Source organism: Geotrypetes seraphini, chromosome 1 (genome assembly GCF_902459505.1).
Source record: "Geotrypetes seraphini chromosome 1, aGeoSer1.1, whole genome shotgun sequence".
NCBI lineage: Eukaryota > Metazoa > Chordata > Amphibia > Gymnophiona > Dermophiidae > Geotrypetes > Geotrypetes seraphini.
This window is the reverse complement of record NC_047084.1, coordinates 9,925,884-9,946,068: the sequence shown is the minus strand read 5'-3', so window position 1 is coordinate 9,946,068 and position 20,185 is coordinate 9,925,884. Positions and strand designations below refer to the sequence as shown.

At 43.3% G+C, this 20,185-nt stretch overlaps 1 protein-coding gene across 1 annotated transcript in view; it reads left to right on the top strand.

Annotated features, from left to right (window-relative positions):
* Positions 1-20,185, top strand: part of ADGRV1 (adhesion G protein-coupled receptor V1) — a 786,618-nt gene that overhangs the window by 359,792 nt on the left and 406,641 nt on the right. Inside the window, exons 70-73 of the mRNA XM_033919809.1 lie at positions 607-1,080; positions 4,069-4,212; positions 10,319-10,490; positions 14,257-14,392. Of these exons, the coding sequence (XP_033775700.1) occupies positions 607-1,080; positions 4,069-4,212; positions 10,319-10,490; positions 14,257-14,392 (926 nt within the window). The remainder of the gene's footprint in view (positions 1-606; positions 1,081-4,068; positions 4,213-10,318; positions 10,491-14,256; positions 14,393-20,185) is intronic.

The following is a 20,185-nucleotide window of genomic DNA, read 5'->3' as shown; positions in this document are numbered from 1 at the left end:
ACTATCCATTTAAAATATTTATTAGTTATTTATATACTGCCTGTCTTAGTGGTTTACATTAAGGTACCCAAGCATTTTTCCTTATCTGTCCTGGTAGGTTCACAATTTTTCTAACATACCTGGGGCAATGGAGGATTAAGTGGCTTGCCCAGGGTCACAAGGAGCAGTGTGGGGATCAAACCCCCAACCTCAGGGTGCTGAGGCTTTAGCTATAACCACTAGGCTACTCCTTTTTGGTAAGAGCTTACATTCAGCGTTATTACCCAGTTAAGTGCCACTGAATATTGGCAACTGGACAAAGTCGAGCTATTTGAGCAGGTAGGAGCCTTTCCTGCCCGTTTAAATCAATTTGAATATTGCCTGAATTTTTTAATATAAGCTACTAAATTATAAAAAATACCTTTATTTTTTTTTCATAATACACTGACAAATGGTTCTTGAAGCATGATACAGTCAACGTTCAAAATACTCAAACCCCATAAACTAAATAATAAATTCAACTTAAAATGATAACCATAATAATAATCATAATAAATTTATGATTGGAAAAAGTACAAATCAGGTCAAAATACTAATAATAACTAATTAGTTCATTTGCATTTTTAGGTATATTGGGAACTGAAAAGTGATTCAGACATTGCAGAAGACTTTCTGTCAGTGAGTGGCTCTGTTACTGTTGCAGACCTACAAAACACAGCTGAGATCAATATCCAGCTGTTGCCAGATGATGTGCCTGAATTGGATGAGACCTGCACAGTTGAACTGGTTTCAGTGGAGGGAGGTGCAGAGGTGGATCCAGAAAGAAGCTCCCTAAGTTTCACTGTTCTGGCTAATGATGACCCTCATGGCTTGTTTATGTTACTCCCCAGCAGGCAGTCTGTGCTAGTGATGGAAGACTTGAGCCGGTATATTCAGGTCAATGTCACCCGACTTGCAGGCCTGTTTGGGAATGTGAGTGTGGAGTTCCAAATTTCACTCAGTATTCCAGAAGAAAATAATTTCACCCGGAAAATGATAGGAAGTCTTTTGATTAGAAATGGTGCCAACTCTGGAGTGAGCACAGTGCCAATTGATGGCCAGGTCAGTACATTCCTTCATCATGATTGGCCTAAATGACATGTAGAGTGGTATTTTAGAAAGAATGTACCAATCGGAATTGAGATGTCTAGGTTGAGGCTTCTTAAGTTTTGCTGTATTTTATAACAGGCTATGCCTGTTATAAAATATATATAGAAATGGACATTTATCCACGAGCTATTTGTGGCAGGATCATCCATTTTGGAAACATGAATGTCTAGAATATCAACAGGTCAAATGCTAGTGTAGTGCCCCCCATCTTCCCTGCCCCCCCCCTAATTATATTCTTATAGGAATCTTAGGGCTAGATTCACTACGCAAACCAATCATGTACCGATCGGTTTGTGAGCCCTTTGCGATCCGATTTCCCTCCTGCAGTATTCACTAACCTGTTTTGCGATCCGATTCCGATCCATGCATGCAAATGAGGGGAACTGCATGCAAAGTAGGTAGGGACACAATTCACTAAACAAATTTCCTGATCCAACTAAGCTGGCTGATCAACCCAAGAAGTGACTACTGGAGACCAGTCGAAAATGTCTTTCCGACTCTCCAGCTCCATAGAAGCCCTGCTCTGCCCCGTGTCTCTTGCCTACTCGCCCCAATCTTCCAGCCCTGCTCTGCCCTGTGACTCCTGTCTGCTCGCCCTGATCTTCCAACCCTGCTCTGCCCCGTGTCTCCTGCCTGCTTACTCTGATCTTCCAGCCCTGCTTTCTGCCCCGAGCTCCTACTCTCTGCCGCCTTCCCTGCAGCATGAGCCCCCAGGTTTAAAGTGGGGCTGCACGCCACAGTGCAGCTCTGCTTTAAACCGGTGGGCTTGCACTGCATGGAAGGCGGCAGAGAGCAGGAGAGTCTTGGAAGGGGGGAGCAGGAGAGCCAGTCCGTGTGAAGGAAAAAGTTTTAAAAAAAGTCGCGGTGCCCACCCCGACACTCCCTTCCGGTACGTAAAAGTTGGGAGTAAGAGGGGTGCTCAGTCCCACCTGCTGCTCAGACCTCCCTCCTGCTGGCACGGGCCACCCCAAACTGGGCCACCGCACCTGACTGGCCCACCCCTGGTTGGGCTGGGCCTGGCCGGCCGGACCCACCTCCCTCCCCGTACCTTTAAAAATGTTGGGAGCAGGAGAGTTGCTCGGTCCCTCCTGCTCCGTAAGCCGACTAACCCTCCCCCCCCCGGCCGGGCCAGGCCTGACCCGGTACCTCAAAGTTGGGAGCAGGAGGGGTGCTCAGTCCCTCCTGCTCCTTAGGCCTCCCACAAAGTCTTCGGGGAGCAGAACAAGGTGTGAAGAGGACACATTTCCCAGCCACACCCCATTCTATCCTGTTCTGCTCCAGCCCCGCCCTGTTCTGCCTCCAACCCCACCCCCACACAAACTTCATCTCTTCTTCTCCAAGCTTAGAGCTGGGCCTCTGAGCATGCGCAGGTGTGATGTGATGATGTTACGTCGCATCCATGCATGCTTGGAGGCCCTCAAGATGTGCACCTGAGTTCAGGGCCTTCCAAAACCGGATAAACTGCCAGGTTTTGGAAATCCCCCCCGGGAACCCGGAGAGGGAAATTTTAAAGAGGACATATCTGGGCTTTCCCGGACTTCTGCTATCCCTACATATAATACCTGAAGCTGTCACAGAACCTGGTATTTCTTTCCAGTTTCACTTTCAGAGGGAAAGAAGGGGGTCAGCAAACATTGGGGCTTTGAGGTGTCATGCCTTAATTTCTCCAGCAGATAGTTTCTCAATCAGAGCATGTACCCTTTTGGTAATTGCTTTTAGATGTCCTGATTTTGGGTCCTTCCTTGTCCTGCCCAGAACATACCCAAACCACACCTCCTTGCTATTTGGATGTACAGCAGTGTTGGACGTCCAAATCCTACCGCAAAATAGGGATTTGGACATTGCAAGCACCTTGACATCCATTTTGATGTTTCAGGACATCAATAGGCTTCAAAAATAAGTGCCACAGTGATTTACTTTGAAACTTGTAGGCATTTGCACCTCCAGAAACGTTTTTCATTGAAAACAGCATGTATAGATTGGAAAATGAAATGTGTGCACATTATTTTCCTCTCTGATCAAAACACACTAAAAGTATGGGCATTGTAGAGTTCCATACTCACATTTAGCAATATTGAAGAAGACAATTTTTGGACAATTAATTTACATGCATAAATTGTTATTTGTAGATGGTGTTAAAATATTCATAAAACCAATAAAACTTGTTCTGAACTTAAAAAAAAAAAAAAAAAAAAAAAAAAATTATCCTTTGTACGATCTTTACATAGAGGATCTAATTCACTTTCTCTAAGGAAAAAGACCTCGATGAATCAGACCCTGACACCAGGAACCTGTGAGACTGGTTAGAGCAGGGCTGCCCAAGTCCGGTCCTCGAGATCTACTGGCAGGCCGGGTTTTCAGGATATCCACAATGAATATGCATGAGAGAGATTTGCCTGCGCTGCCTTCTTGGTATGCAAATCTATCTCATGCATGTTTATTATTCATATCCTGAAAACCTGGCCTGCCAGTAGATCTCGAGGGCTTGGCTTGGTCAGCCCTGGGTTAGAGCATATTGTACCATTTTATCTCTGCTGCTATTATTTCAGTATATCTGCTGATAGTTAGAAAGTATTTTTCATTGTGCTCACTATCTGTATGCTGTGTTTAGGTTCTGTAGACATACTGTTCCCATTCAAACTCCATGTCAGGGCAATACAGGGCATTGCTGTGCTTTGATAAGTTTAAAATCATTTGCTGAATCCTTCCTCCTTTCAAGACTTTTCTTTGTAATCATTGAGGTAAAATTAATGCTGTGCTGCTGACATAATTAATTTACAAGCTTGGTCCTTCACACTGAAGAAGGAAACAGTGTTCAAATGGTGACAGAGTCTCCAGGTTGTGTCACTCATTCATTTCATCGTGCTTCAGTTGAATGATGCCCATTGCCTAATCGGGAATTCAGCATGCCTGATTTAAATATGTATTATATATTTTCAGGCATTCCTCTTACCTGGCTCTAGTTTTATTGTTGAATTGACCAGTGTGAGATTGATGGGTGGAATTCCTTATGGTGACCCTCAGATACTCAAAGAGACAAAGACAGCTGTTGTGTCTGTGCCTGATGTTGCTGCCAATTCTGAAGTAAGTGACCCTCTATCTATAGAGCAGACGAATCAAGACCAACCTGTTCCACTTTATTAAATACTATTCTACAACACTGGAAATCTTTGGTAAAAAGATGTTTAAGGGTTTTTTTTCTTGTTTTTCAGAACTTTTCTCAGCTTGTTTCCCACATTTATTTTAATAAAATAATTAATGCACACAAATTGATATAACATGTGTTAAATCAATTTAGTACACAAAAAGGGGGCCTTTATACTAAAGTGTGGTTTTTGCAGTTACTGGGATGGATTCTATAATGGGCACTGGAAAGGACTGGCAGTTCCCATACCTTAACTTTGGGCACCAGATTTACATCTGGTGAAACCTTATTTATGAGGGTGGTTTGAAAAGTTTAGTAAAAAAGCAAGTTAAACAATGTAGTCTACATCAAGGGCTATAGACTTAGTCCAGCGAGTTTCCAGTTTTTTTAGAATCGTAGGAAAAATAGCTAACGAAAAAAATGGAAATTTGCTGGACTAAGTCTATGGTCCTCGATGGAGACTACGTTTAACTTGCTTTTCTAACAAACTTTTCAAACCACCCTTATACATGCTGACACCCAAGTTAGGGCAACTTACCCATTATACCAATGTCCTGCAAACTTTTCCGCCGGAAGGAACACTAAACCCAGTGTCCCAGCGGAAAGGCACCCCCCACATCGTATTTTATCTAAGAGTGACACCAAAAGAGTCTCCGCACTGTGATATTTATGGAAATAGCACCGGTCCCAGTACAGATCCCTGTGGCACACCACTATTTACCCTTCTCCAATGAGAAAAATGGCTATTTAACCCTATCCTTTTTTTCTGTCCAATAACCAATTCTTAATCCACAATTGAACATTGCTTCCTATCCCATGACTCTTTAATTTTCTCAGGAGCCTCATATGAGGAACTTTATCAAAAGCTTTCTGGAAATCTAGATACTCTACATCGCCTTTATACATATGTTTATTCACACCTTCAAAGAAGTCAAGCAAATTGGTGCAGCAAGGCCTCCCTTGGCTGAACCCATGCTGATTCTATCTCATTAAAACATGTTTGTCTACATGTTTCAAAATTTTATTTTTTATAATTGTTTCCACAATTTTACCAGCATTGAGGTCAAACATACCGGTCTGTAATTCCCCAGATCTCTCCCAGAACCCTTTTTAAAAATCGGCATAATATTGGCCACCCTCCAATCTTCAGATACTACAGACAATTTTAGTGTCAGATCACTAACAGCAGCTCTGTAGGTCATTCATGTTAAAATGAGCACTCCGGGCGATGCCCAGACATTGCCTGATGATTCATGAAATGAAGCACTGATCTTTAACTCTCCAAAATTACCGGCAAGTCTGGAGGTGCTGGTAGTATGTTAAAAGTGAGTCTCATGTGTATGTGTTAAAGGTGCATTTTATGTGCTTGCATCAAAAGTATGCACTGGCAGGTCTGGGCTGCCAATTGTATGAGAGATGAAGATACATACTTGATGGAGGGGGGTACTTATATGCATGCATAGGCAGCGGAACACTTTTTTGTTTGGGGAGGCCCAAAATCTCCGCCCTAGGCCCTGCCCCAGACTTGCCCAAGCTCCTCCCCAGACCTCACCCCCATAATAATAGTACTAATTGTAAACACAATTTCTTCCATTCATTTTTCATATACATACAATATAATCGTATTAATAATATACAATGGTAACCACAAAATTAAACTACACAAAGTGCACTTTTTTCCCCCTCCCCATCTCTGCACAGCATTTCTTCCTCTCACCTCCACCCCCATGTGCAACATCTTCCTCTCTCTCACTGTTCACCATCTCTCTCTCTCTCTCTCTCGCTCTTATTCCCTCCCTTGCAGTAAAGGGAGTGGGGAAAGAGAGAGAGGGAGAGAGGGATCCAGGGTGCCTCTCTCCCACCCCCTCTACTGCCACATCCAATGTTTCTCCCTCTCTTATCCCCTGGACTGTGTGCAGTATCTTTCGCCCCTGCCCACCAGCCCCATCTCCAACATTTCTACTTCTATCACTTCTCTCCAGCTCCATGCCCCAGGTATGTTAGATAGACTGTGACCCTACCAGGACAGATAGGGAAAATATTTGAGTACCTGATTGTAAAACCACTTAATCTGGATAAGCGGTATATAAAAACCTAATAAACTTGAAATATGTCTCATCTCTTCCTCCATTCCCTCCACCACCACATCCAACATTTCACCCTCTTATCTCTCTCTACCTTACTCCTCTCCCATCACCATGTCCAATAATTCTCTTCTTTCTTCCTTTCCCCTTTCACACCATCTCTTTCCCTCTTGCTCACACCCATTCTTAACAATTCTCCCTTTCTATTCCCTCCCCCACATCTCTTTCCCCATCCTTTCATCCTATGTCCCAAGTTCATTCCCCCTCCCTGCCTTCTGTGTCCCAAGTTAGTGCTCCCTCCTTCCTTCCCAGCCTGTCACACGTTTGTGCCCCCTATCTCGCTTCCGTGTCCTAACACGTCCCCTCTCTTCATTCTGTGTCCCAAATTCATGCCCCTCCCTCATTTGTCTCAAGTTCACGTTCCCTTCCTTTCTTGTCTCAATGTGCCCCTCTCTCTCCCTCCTGTGATTTAAAAAAAAAATAAAAAATAGACTTGATCCTGGTGAATAATCAGAAACGTGGAATAATGAAGCACTTGTCAACTGTAAGGCAAATGGGGTGAACACAGTCGGACCCCTGATGCAAACAAAAAACGACATAAGCAGGACTTCAATCTAAAATGAACTATTAAAGCCCAAATGAAACTTACCAAATGCAGAAAAGTTTTATGAGCGTGAAATGCAGTGCTGGGCACAGTATTAGGGTAAAAAAAAGACCTTCGCCTGCATCTACTCCTCCTCCCCTCCACCCACCGCATTTAACTTGCCCCGGTGTCTTCTCTCCATTGCGGCCAGCCCCAGCGGAAACAGGAAGTTGTCAGAGAGGGCGGGCCGCAGTGGAGAGATGACGCTGGGGCCAGCGGCAGGGTGGCGCAGTGCTTTTCTAAGAAGTTAAATGCGGTGAGTGGGTGAGCAGGCAGGAGGGAGTGGGGAGGGAGAAGTAGATGCAGGCGAAGATGAATGGCCGCATTAGAGAGTGCCGACCAGCAGGCATGCTGGCCGGTAGCACGCTCCCAGCCACAGAAGAAGTGGGGGGTTTTCCCACACTGGATCACCCACAGAATGGTCAATATTTGGGGAGGCCATAGCCCAAATGTCAGAGGGGGGGGGCCACAGTGGTGAGAAGACGCTGGGGCCAGCGGCAGGGTGGTGTAGCGCTTTTCTAAGAAGTTAAATGTGGCAGGTGGGTGAGCAGGCAGGAGGGAGGGAGAAGCAGATGCAGGCGAAGATGAATGGGCCGACCAGAAGGCATGCTAGCTGGTAACAAGCTCCCAGCCACGCAAGAAGTGGGGGTTTTCCCACATTGGATCACTACAGAATGGTCAATATTTGGGGAGGCCATGCCTCCCCCCCTTTCCGACGCCTATGTTTGCATGTGTTAAAAGCACATCTCATGCGCATCTGTTAAAAGCAAATGCCTGCAGTTCTGGGGCTGCCGATTGCATGCGTACGTTTATGCCTCTTTCCGTAGACTATTCTGTGTATGTGTTGGTCACATTCTCCAATGTCTGAACTGATGGAATTTTCATGGACCTCCCTGGAGCTCATTTGCATGAAAAGTTTTTGCAGTATTTCTCATCTTTGTGAAATAAAAAATTTACCGGCACTAGAAAGACCCATAGGATTTTAACGGTAAGTTTAAAACATTAGGGCCTGAGCCTACCTTCCAGGAAGACCAAGAACTGGCTTGGCTTCTCTATAGGTATTCCTAGGCTTCTGAAAACTGCTGGAATTCCTGTACTGAGTGCCTGGCCATTTCCAGAGGTGCCTGCCTGTTTGCACATAATCTATGGTTCCTATGGAGATCCAGCTGCATGAGCTTTTTTCAAACTTTCTAGGTTACAAGTTCATACCCTCTACTTAGTCACACCCTCTACTTGTTACCAATTATCCCCTATGAATATGCCATACTAAGGGACAGTTTAGATAGAACATAGAAATTGGAATTGATGCATCCAGGTCAGGACATGTACAATTTCAGTCATATTTAGGAAAAGATCTGCCGATGTGGAGCCTTTTCTGAAACAGATGCAAGTGTGTACTGCATATTTATGTGGTGAACATGTCGTGAGAGCATCCAATTTACAATAATAAACATGGGAAAAATTAATGGAGGATGCTTGGCAACGTGCAAGTGCCAACATTTACATGTGTAATGGTATTTCAGAATTCTGCACCATAGTAAGTGTTGTCCCTTCCACATGTATGCCAGCCATTTTGAAAATTTACATGCAAATTAAATAAGAGGCCGCAATTGTTATTTAGTTTTAAATTGGGGAGGAGGGTGGAATACACAGTGGGAAATTAAGGGTTAATCTTTTCCAGTAAATTGAACACTGTTTTGTATACCTGTATGTGGCTTATATTTTCTGTACAAACTGGTCCAGCTCTAGTTGTACTTGATTGCAGACACACAGAAACAGAGAAAATGATGGCAGAGAGAGGCTATATGGTCCATCCAGTCTGCCCATCTAAATCTTCTGCTATCTCCTCCTCCCCCTAAGAAATCCCACATATCTGTCTCATTCTTTCTTGAATTCAGAAATAAGTTTGATTTAAGAAGAATTGTAAGTCCATTTAGGCTGTGTAAAGAGAGGGGGGGGATAGGGTAGAACAAAGGAAATTAAGGATTGGATCAGCCTGCCTATAAAATATAGAGACAACTAATAACCCTAAATGTTGTGGGTACAAACTTTGCTATTAGCTGAGTATGCGTAATGTTGTTTGATATATAAAGTAAATCTCTTGGCCTGATTTACCAGTACTTATCAAAATAACAACTGCTACTTCCTAGGTAAGTGCTGCTGACCAGAGATGCACTTTCTGGATAACATTACTAAAAACCTCCACAGATTATTACTACTACTACTAATCATTTCAATAGCGCTGCCAGACTCACGCAGTGCTGTACATTACATTGACCATGAAAGAGACAATCCCTGCTTGACAGAGCTTGCAATTTAATCAAACAGACAAACAGGACAATTTGGGGTAGGGAATTACAGAGGAAGTGACAGAATAGACAGGGGCACTGTACAAGTGGGTTGGAGTTAGGAGTTAAAATCAGCCATTGTTACTATCAAATTGGCAGGTACAGGGCAGCACGTGAGTGTCATATGAGTAGGGTCAAGAAAGTGCACAAAAATGTAGGGGTGCTAAGGACTGATTCTATAACAGCAACTGCGTGCAAATATAGAATAGATCGAAAGTCGGCATACATGTAGCTAACTTTAGGTGGAGCACTTGCACCATGTCAAAGACTGGTGTAAATCACCTAAAGTAGGCAATTGAGCAGGTGATGGTATTCTATTACTTGCATGTGCAATTGCAAGACATGCCCCAATCCGCTCATGTGCATGGCCCATTTGTAGTTGTGTGCTATAGCACATGACTGCAGATTTGCACCAACTAGCACAAATTAACACCACAAGGGCTAAGGCCCATCAGTTCCTAATTTAAAAATTAAGTTATACATGCAACTAATCTATAACTTGCACGCCGGATGGAAATTTGGGCATGCAGCTTTATAGAATCTGTCCCATAGTGCCTAACTGCAATGAGAGCATATATGAATAGAGTATGGGCGAGCCATAGGCATGTCTCCCAATTAGCATTTTTCTGCTAGCTGTACTTGAATATGTAATCATTTATTAGAATGAGGATGATATAATGTTTACATTTAGAACTCTGTCTCCTTTTGCTCTTGTCTGTGACGTAAATTTTAAGATTTTTCGTGTAATCAAAGATTGCATATGTTAATTGTGAGCCGCTTTTGCTAAAAGCAGAATATAAATGTTTTAAATAAATAAATAAAATAAAGTAATAATAGCTGGATGCACTTACCTCCGGGATTCTGTGGAGTGCTCAGCCTTTAGGTTTATTGTAATGTCACATGACCCTCTTTAACTTAAATTTATTTCATGCCAATCTGCTCATTAATTTCTACATTCTTTATTCATCAGGTTGGCTTTGAGTCTGTTGTATTTTGGCTTACAAATATTACAGCAGGGACGAGCCAGGCTGTAATAACCAGGAAAGGATTATATGGATCTCTAACAGTTAGCTGGCGTTCTGGATACCGTCCTGACATAATGCCTGCATCTGTTCTTTCTGGAAACATCACACCTGAATTTGGTAAGTTTTATCACTAACTTAACTAAACCTTAAGTTTATATACCACATCCTCTCCATAAAGATAGAGCTCAGCACGGTTTACAGGAACTTTAATATAAGGAAGGAAAAACATAATAAGAATTAGTGATTATAAAGAGGGTAGCGAGATTTACATTTTTGAGACTAGCCAAGTTTTCAGATGCTTTCGGAATAATTGGAAGGAGCAGGCTATCATAAAGTGACTGACCGATTTTTAAGATATAGGAGTGGCATAAGATGCTGCTACATAGTAAATTAATATAATTATTAATTTTACTTTTATTTATTTTAATTTCTGTCTAGATAGTAAGGGGCTGCTATTCAAACCACATATATGCTTTGAACTGAATGTCATGCTAGCTAGAATTTAAAGTTTGGCTGTCAAAAGTTATGCAGTTCAACTTGGATGGGCTTAGAGACTTCCTGGGGGTGGGGCTAAAAGGGGCACAATGGGATATTGAGCTTGCTGGATATGCATATCTCCACCTTTCCAGCTTGGACAGCAATTATCCAAGTATTTATCTTCTTTGGTTGAGGTGCCCTTTATTACACTTAAATATTAAATGGATATTTTTTAAACACATCAATTGGTAGTTGAAATGAAGAATTTAAAATTTATAAAATATGAAAAAAAAATTTAAAGGAATAAACTTTTATATAGATTAAAGATAAACAAATAAGGGTTTTTGACTAATGATAGCTCACATACAGCGCACAAGTTCTACAAGCTCACATACAGCCAAGACAAATTCTAACCTCAGACAGCTGTGAGTGCTTGGTCTTTTCCCTTAAATTAAAAAACTAGATCTCACACATATTTATTATTATATTAGAAGGGATAACAGTGTTTATTCAAATTACTAAATACTTAATAAATAAATGGATAAGTCAATTTGGTGTTTCCTGCCATCATATGTATGACAATATTTGTAAACTAAATCAATGGGAAAAGTCAGCAGTCAGGTGGTCATGATTTGAGTGAGGTATTTTCAAAGGATAATGATACAATAGGGAAATTAGAATATCCTGATATAGGATGTGGAAAAAGCCAAAAGAAGCCAAACTGATTTTCATTACAAGCAAACCTATAGGAATGATTCCAAACTACTTGAATTAACTGCTAATAATAAATATGTTATGAATTGCAATAGCAAGAATATATTTAAATATCTATTTGTAAATGCCAGAAGTCTAAAATAACAAGATTTGAGAGTTAAGAGGGCATGGCAAGAAGGCTTTGATTTACTAACACTTTTTTTAAATTCTTTATTCATTTTAAAATCAATACAAAGTGCAACATATTCATACAATTAATAAATTAGACAGCACTCAATTCTATCAAATGATACAGTAAATTCATATCACCCTCCCCATCCCCACCCACCCTTTTTAAGATTAAAAAAACACTCAGGGTATCGCAAATTAACAAGAAAAGCAACCTTACAAGCAAAGAATAATTAAGTACATATCCCTCCCTCCCACCTACCCTTCCTGGATGTGCAAAATCAAAGGGCAAAACTAATACTCAATTCTTGCAAAAGTTTGTTAATGGACCACAAATTTCCTTGAACTTCTTATAATTTCCCATATGTATTGAATTCATACGTTCAAACCTATAAGTTTGGCATAAGGTTTCCCACCAAAAGCTATAGTTTAACCTGTCCCAGTTTTTCCAATTCTTCATAACGAGTTGTATGGCAACTCCTGTCATGATGAGAAATAATTTATTGTTATGTGGAATTATCGGACTCTTGGACATTAATAATGTACCAAACAATACTGCATCATATGTTAATGCCAGTGAGACTTCCAGTATCCTATTAATTTGACTCCAAATTGATTGCCAAAATTTAAGTATCAAGGAACAAAAGAAAAGTATATGATCCAATGTCCCTATATCCAGATGACAGTGCCAGCATCTATTAGACTTAGAACTATCTACCTTTTGCAATTGAACAGGGGTCCAGAAAATTCTATATAACAGAAACAGCCAGGTTTGTCTCATAGATGCTGATGCTGTACATCTCATCCGCCAAGTCCAAATCCATGGCCATTGAGTAGCAGAAATTTGTTACTTTGTCTCAATGCTCCAAATGTCTCTTAAACTAGTTTTTGGTTTTTTATTCAGATGCTCAGATATTAATTTATACCACTTGGCTGCCTGATGCCCTAGCAAATCGTTCTAGAAACACAGGCCCGGCAAGCTGTACTGAGTTTTTAAATTGTGCCATTCAGGGAACCCCTTCTGAATGGCCAGCTTCAGCTGCAACCATTTAAATACTTGTGACTTTGCAATACCAAATGATTGTTGCTGTCGTGAAAAGTCAAGCATCTTTCCATTTAATATTTCATCATTCAGTGTGCGTATGCTTGCCTGTAACTAGTGCTTCCAGAGGATCTTAGACTTGTCAATTTGAATCTTGGAGTTTAAACATAAGGACTGACATGTGGATTGATGAATTGGAATAGGTATTAAGTTATTAATAAATTTTAATGTCTGCAATATAGATAATAAAATTCTATTGTCCTTATAAATCTTAGGTAACTTGATACTTAAAACATAACATAATCTCAAAGGAGACATGAGTTGCCATTCTAAATAAAGCCAATCCGGAAGTTGCTCCAAGACCTCAGGAAGGATCCAATATATATCCTGTCGCATAATAAAAGCTATGGTGAAGTACAGCAAAATCATAAAAATAATTATTAACTATATGGTTGACATGGTGGTGATTTCATAACCAGCATTTAAAAATGGGTGACCTGGGCATACATGAAGTGGTGGGTGGTGCTATAGTCACCCTTTTGGGCAGACTGGAAGGACCATGAGGTTATTTTTCTGCCGTCAACTACTGTGTTACTATGCTAACTCATTTAGGACTGAATTTTTAGCCAGCCTGATTAGGGGTTAACCTAACTAATATTCAGTTCTTCACCCCCTAAACTGTATCGTTCCTTCAAGTTTTTGCAGCACAAATGCATGACCTTGCATTTCTTAGCATTAAATTTTAGCTGCTAAATTTCAGACCAAGCTTTGCTAGGCCTTTCTTCATGTTATTCACATTATCTGGGATGTCTACTCTGTTTCAGATTTTGGTATCATCTGCAAAAAAGCAAATCTTACCCGACAGCCCTTCAGCAATATTGCTTATAAAAATGTTAAAAAGATCAGGCCCAAGAATTGAACCATGAGGCACTCCACTGAATAACATCCCTTTCCTCAGAGCGATTTCTATTGACCACTACCCTCTGTCATCTTCCACTCACCCAGTTTCTGACCCAGCCCGTCACTTTGGGGCCCATCCCGAGGGCACTCAGTTTATTTATTAGACGTCTGTGTGGAACACTGTCAAAGGCTTTGATAAAATCTAAATACACCACATCTAGTGCACCATGGCTTAGAACTTTCTGGATTTCTGTTAATTACATTTTGAATAAAACTTGGCAGCATTGGTCTAGATCAGGGTTTTCAATCCAAACCTTGAGACACACCTAGCCAGTGTGTTTTCAGGATACCCACAATAAATATGCATGAGATAGATTCTATGCCCTACCTCCCATTGTATGCAAATTTATCTCATGCTTGGTGTCTCCCGAGGACTAGGTTGAGAACCCCTGGTCTAGATATTCTTGCAGGTGACTTCAACTCTTTTTTCTCCATTTCCCTTCCCCATTTTGCTTCTGATATGAAACATCATAAGAAGAGGATAAATGCTAAATTTAATGATCCATGATTGTCTTCATCTAGGTATGATTGCATTTTCTCATGGTGAGGAAAGTCAAATTATCTCTGTACTCCTAACTGCAAATTCTAGAGCACCAGAATCATTTGTTCTGCAGCTTATCGGTGTGATCACGAATGTGTCTGGTGGAGCCCATCTGAGGTAAGAGTATTATGGAACTATGGAACTATGGGAGTTTTAAGAAATTGAAGAACAATAGGACACATGTCCCCTAACAGTTATAGCACAAATAATACATATAGGGGCACCATGTTGAGGGATGACACTGGAAGAGTAGGAGTAACTGAGGCTTAATCCTGCCTGGGGACCACTATACCACCAGGGAGTTAAGGTATGTCCATGGTTGTGAAGTAGGATCCTTTGGAGCTTGGGGAGTGGGGGCTTGTGCATAGAGGGGTGCTCTTGTTCAGGGAGATCTGGTTTGGGAAGGGTTTAGTTCAGGGGCTCTTGTTCTGTGGGCTCTTCTTTGAGTGGGTCTGGATCAAAGGTCTGGTTTGGAGAGTTGGATTTGGGATCTTGATCAGGGGGTTCTTTGAGGGGGTCTAGATCGGAAGGGGGTGGGGGAATTGGGGAAAAGCCTGGAAGTTATAGCCTGGAGCATTGGTCTGCAGCTCACTAACTGATGCTCTGGACTGCTTCAATAATGATGCTTGTGGGATGCTCACATACACCATTATTTATTTACCATGGTAGTCAACAAATTTTGGGACTGCTATACCACTGGTTGGTAACTCCTGTGGTAAAAACTCACTTCACTTTGAGTGAAAAGTTGGTTATGCAAAGTGCTCAGAGAGATGCGATCTGTTGGGTTTAGTGTGGTGAAGGAAAAGTGACCAATGAGGTATAACAGAGAACAGTGCTATGCTGAATCTTCTTTAATGGATTTATGTAAGGCCTTCATAGAAGAAGAATAAGTTCCCCACAGACTAGTAGGTAAGAAAGATGCACCAGGGATGTCTAAAGAAAAAGGAATGAGGAGACATGGTTTGAAGGAGAAATATTCTATATCCAACAGATTAGTTTCAAGGACTTGACATAAACTGTTTCAGCATTACCGTCAAAATTCTAAACATATCACAACGCATAATTAAATATATGTAAAAATGAAATTGTTAGTTTAACTGATCAATTGTGACTGTGTGAAAACTGCTTTCAATTTAAGTTAAAATTAAGGGCTCCTTTTACGAAGCCGCGGTAGCGGTTTAACGCACATAATAGCGCATGCTAAACTGCCGGACGCGCTAGCCGCTACCGCCTCCTCTTGAGTAAGCGGTAGTTTATTGGCTAGCGCGGGGGTAACGCGTGATTAAAAGTCGTGCGCGCTAAAGCCGCTAACACGGCTTCATAAAAGGAGCCCTCAGTTGTTTGTTACTGCATTTTTGTGATTTATTAATTGTCATTTGAAAAAAAGAATCTGCTTAATCATATTTGCTGTTGTATTCTTGCGATTTATCAGTTGACATTTGCAGAGAAGAAATTGTTTATTTATGTAGATTTTATGATATGGTTTGTTTTTATTTTATGTATGTTTTAATTGATGCAAACTGTTTAGTTTTTTTTGTAAATGGTATAAAAAATGTTTTAAACAAATACATTGAAAAGATAAATAAAAACCATAAACATATGATGATACATAGAATAAATAATAAAATATACAGAATAGCTGTGCTACATATTTCAGACAAGAATTCAACAATGCATGAAGTAAATGAGAATGTTGAAAATAAAATATTATTATGACCAATCAAGTAGAATATATTAAATAGCATATGTAGGGCTGCTTTTACAAAGGCACGGTTATGGCTACCACACGGCAAGCACCCTGACGTCCATTAATTCTATATGGACATCAGAGCAATTACCACAGCAGCAGTGACTAACGGGCTTTGTAAAAGGGAGGAAGGGGGTAAAAAATATTGGGGTCCTTTTACAAAGCTGCAGTAAGCACTAATATGTGCTTACCACAAATTCAGTGGGCTAACAGTGGGATGCGCTGAGGCATAAGAACAAAAGAACTTCCATACTGGGATAGACCCCACATCCATCAAGCCCAGTATCCTGTTTCCAACAGTGGTCAAACCAGGTCACAAGTACCTGGTAAGATCCCAAAGAGTAAAACATATTCTTTAGCACTCTCCAGACCAGTAGAGGTTAATCTTTACAAATGGGTATATATCCAATCATGACCAGCAGGTGGAGACTGAAAACAAAACTGTGGGACAGTATATAATATACTCCCTTCTCTATTTACCTCAGTCTTCTTTCAGTCTCCAGCAGGTGTTGATGTGATCTGTACCCATCTTCCTTGGTAGGGCTGTTGGAATTTGTTTAGGGGGTTTCTAGTCCCTGTTTTTGGCCGGACGGAGCTTGGGTGGGCCCTGTTTGGGGGTCCGTCTGACCTCGGGGGTGTCAAACCCGGCGGGTCTCGAGCGGAGTACCTCCCCCCACTTCCTCCACCTCCCCACATTTTTCTAGAGGAGCCTCAGCAGTAAGCCTTGCCCCCTAAATCAAGCAAGGCATATTGCTTCGAGACCCTGTGGAGTCTGTTCTGTAAAAAAAAAAAAAAAAAATCCTGAGGTAGTGCTGGTCTGGAGGGTTGTTTCCCTTTAAGAAAACTGTATTTTACTGTATTTTTTCATCTAACCGGCACTTTTTTATAGCTAGGTCGCGTATGGAGCAATGAGCACTTCTAAGGGGAAAAAGTGCTCATTGTGCTCCAGGCACGAGGCACTCGTGGCCGGCCTGTGCAAGCGGTGTTCAGGCCGGTGCGGTGGAGGAGCTCCGTCGGCAGCGGCTGCAGGCGCCCAGAGCTCCCCGCCGATGGTGCCTCGCGAGTTGGGGAAGCCCGGTCTTCCCCAACCGCCCACGGAGGGATTCCCCGAGCCGCCGACGGTCGGGTTGTTGGGAATTCCCTCTCAGCTGATGTTTTGACAGCTGATGCCGACTTGCCTGTTTTAGCGGCTGGGACTGTTCAGGCTTCTCAGCCGATGCAGGCTATGGAGGGAGCATTTTTGGCGGGAAAGTCGCCATTTTCACAGTCTGGCCCCTCCATTTTGTCTTCCATCTCAGGTGACCTTCCCCCTGTATTGGAAAAACAGGGGCAGGTTTCTGCTGGGTCCCCTGCTGTGGCAGGGAGTCCCTTGGGACCCTCGGGGGGTTTTTCCCCTGATTTCTTTTTTTCTTTGTGCAGAGCCTATTTTCAGGCGGCTGGGGGTCCTGGATGCGCCCAGGGGGTTTCGGGGAGTGGGGTTTCCTCCGCGCTCCCTGCGGCTTTGCCTCTCTCGTCTGTTGTGGCGTCCCCTCCTCCTCCTCCCTCGTCCAAGCGTCCGCGGGTGTCTTGGGATGAGGATTTATGGTCTGAGGAGCGTGTCGGTCTGGATGAGGACCTGGACCCTTTTGAGGATTTCCAAGACCCTCTTGAGGGGACGGCCACTGGCGGCGGGTTGTCGGGTTTCCCGTCCTCCGGCGAAGAGGCGTCCGTGGTGCGCCTTTTTCAGAGAGATGAGCTACCGGACCTGATTCAACAGGTTTCTTAGGTCTTGCGTTTTGAGGATGCGCCGCCAGAGACTCCGCGTGTGGGGGACCCTCTGTTTCGGGGGATCCGTACCGTTTCCCACTCTTTTCCCATGCATCAGGATATTCGGGATATTGTACTGGAACAGTGGAAAACGCCGGAGGCGCCGTTTCGTTTGGCGCGCATCATGGCTCATTTGTATCCCATCCCAGAGGGGGATAGGGCTACTTTAACATCGCCAGTCATAGACGCGGTGGTCTCGGCGATTTCTAAGCGGCATACCGTGCCTGTTGAGGGCGGTTCTGCCTTGCGGGACTCTGAAGAGCGCAAGTTGGAGAACATTCTTAAGCAAAATTTTCAGGTCTCTGCCTTTGGGGTCCAGGCGGCTATTTGTGGGGGGCTGGTGGCTCACGCCGTGTTTTGGTAGCTGAGCGTGTCCTGGATCGGGAGTCTGATGACTGGTCTTTGGTGGATCAGGAGGTGGCGAAGATTGAGATGGCTGCCTCGTTCCTCTCAGATGCTCTTTATGACTTGGTGCGGATCTCGGCTAAGTCTATGGCCTTTGGCGTGGCCACGCGGCGTATTTTGTGGCTGCGCGCTTGGTCGGCGGATGCTGCGTCCAAAGCTAAGCTTACTAAATTTCCCTTCCGGGGGTCTTTTTTGTTTGGGGAGGAATTAGATAAGTTGCTTCAGACTCTGACGGACTCAAAGGTGCCCCGTCTGCCTGAGGACCGTGCCCGCCCTGCGTCTCGGGGTGGCACTGCCCGGGGGCGTTTGCGGGAGTTTCGCAAGTATCGCCCTGGGCGTGGGGCTGCTTCTTTCCCGGCTCCAGCTTGAAAGTAGTTTCTCCTTTTCATGTCAATCAATCTGTGGTCCTCCCGGTCTTGGGTAGTTGGGAGGGCTCTTCTGAGCAAAGACAGCTGTGCAAGTCGGATGTTGGTTGGGTCCTTCGCTCTTATGTGCAGCGGACCCAGGAGATCAGGAAATAAGATCATCTCTTTGTCCTTCTGACTGGTCCTCTTAGGGGGGCTGGCGCTTCTAAGGCTACTATTGCACGCTAGATCAAGGAGACTATTGCTTCCGCTTCTCTTCTGGGGCAGCAGCCCGTTCCAGAGTTTCTCAAAGTTCATTCTACTTGGGGTCAGGCGGCTTCTTGGGCTGAGTCGTCGCTCGTGCCTCCAGTGGACATTTGTAAGGCTGCAGTTTGGTCTTCCTTGTATTCCTTTGTCAGTCTCTTTCGGGTAGATGTTCTGGTGCGTCAGGACGCGGTGTTCGGTGTGCGTGTTCTGATGTCAGCCCTTCGGGGGTCCCGCCCATGTGAGGGACTGCTTTGGTACGTCCCATTCGTAAAGATTAACCTCTACTGGTCTGGAGAGTGCTAAAGAAGGAGAAATTAGGTTCTTACCTGCTAATTTACTTTCTTTTAGCTTCTCCAGACCAGTAGAGGTCCCCACCCTGTCTTATTGGTGTGTTGGTTCTATTGCGCGGGCAGTTTTGTTTTTTGCTGCGGGTTCTAGTATTTTTCTAGGGCCGGGGAGAATTAAAGAACAGCGGCTGTGGCTCGGCTGGCTTAGCTGGCGAGCTGTGGGGACATTTTTCCTTCTGGTATTTCTCCTCTGCATTTTCCAACAGCATTTGGGTATGTTAGTTGTTACTCCTGTTCGGAGTATTGTTTATTACTGTTTCCAGTTCTTAGTTCTGCTTGGCTATTCGGCAGACTGATGTAAATAGAGAAGGGAGTATATTATATACTGTCCCACAGTTTTGTTTTCAGTCTCCACCTGCTGGTCATGATTGGATATATACCCATTTGTAAAGATTAACCTCTACTGGTCTGGAGAGTGCTAAAGAATATGTTTTACTCTTTGGGATCTTACCAGGTACTTGTGACCTGGTTTGACCACTGTTGGAAACAGGATACTGGGCTTGATGAATGTGGGGTCTATCCCAGTATGGAAGTTCTTTTGTTCTTATGCCTCAGCGCATCCCACTTTCGGCAGAAAAAGAAGGAACAGGCCTCTAGACAACCTGCTACCTAGAAAACTCCAAGAAGGGAGCCCTACAAGAGAAAACCTGTAGCTCAGAAACACGCCTAGTGGAAGAAATGTCCACCAAAAAGACCACCTTCAGAGTAAAGTCCTTCAAAGAGCAGCCGCCCAACGGTTCGAAGGGCGGGTGCATCAGAATAGAGAGAACCAGACTGAGATTCCAAGAGGGAACAGAGGGCCGCACGGGAGGCCTGAGCACCTTGGCCGCCCGCAAAAAGCGAATCGCATCAATAAAAGTTAATTTATCCTGACCCTCTATGGTAGTATTAACATTGGGGTGGCTGCAAGTGTCCAATATCCAAGTTGCCACCTGCATCAAGCTGAATTCGGAGTCTTCTTTCCTCTATCCTGCGTCTCCAGAAGTGAGTCCAC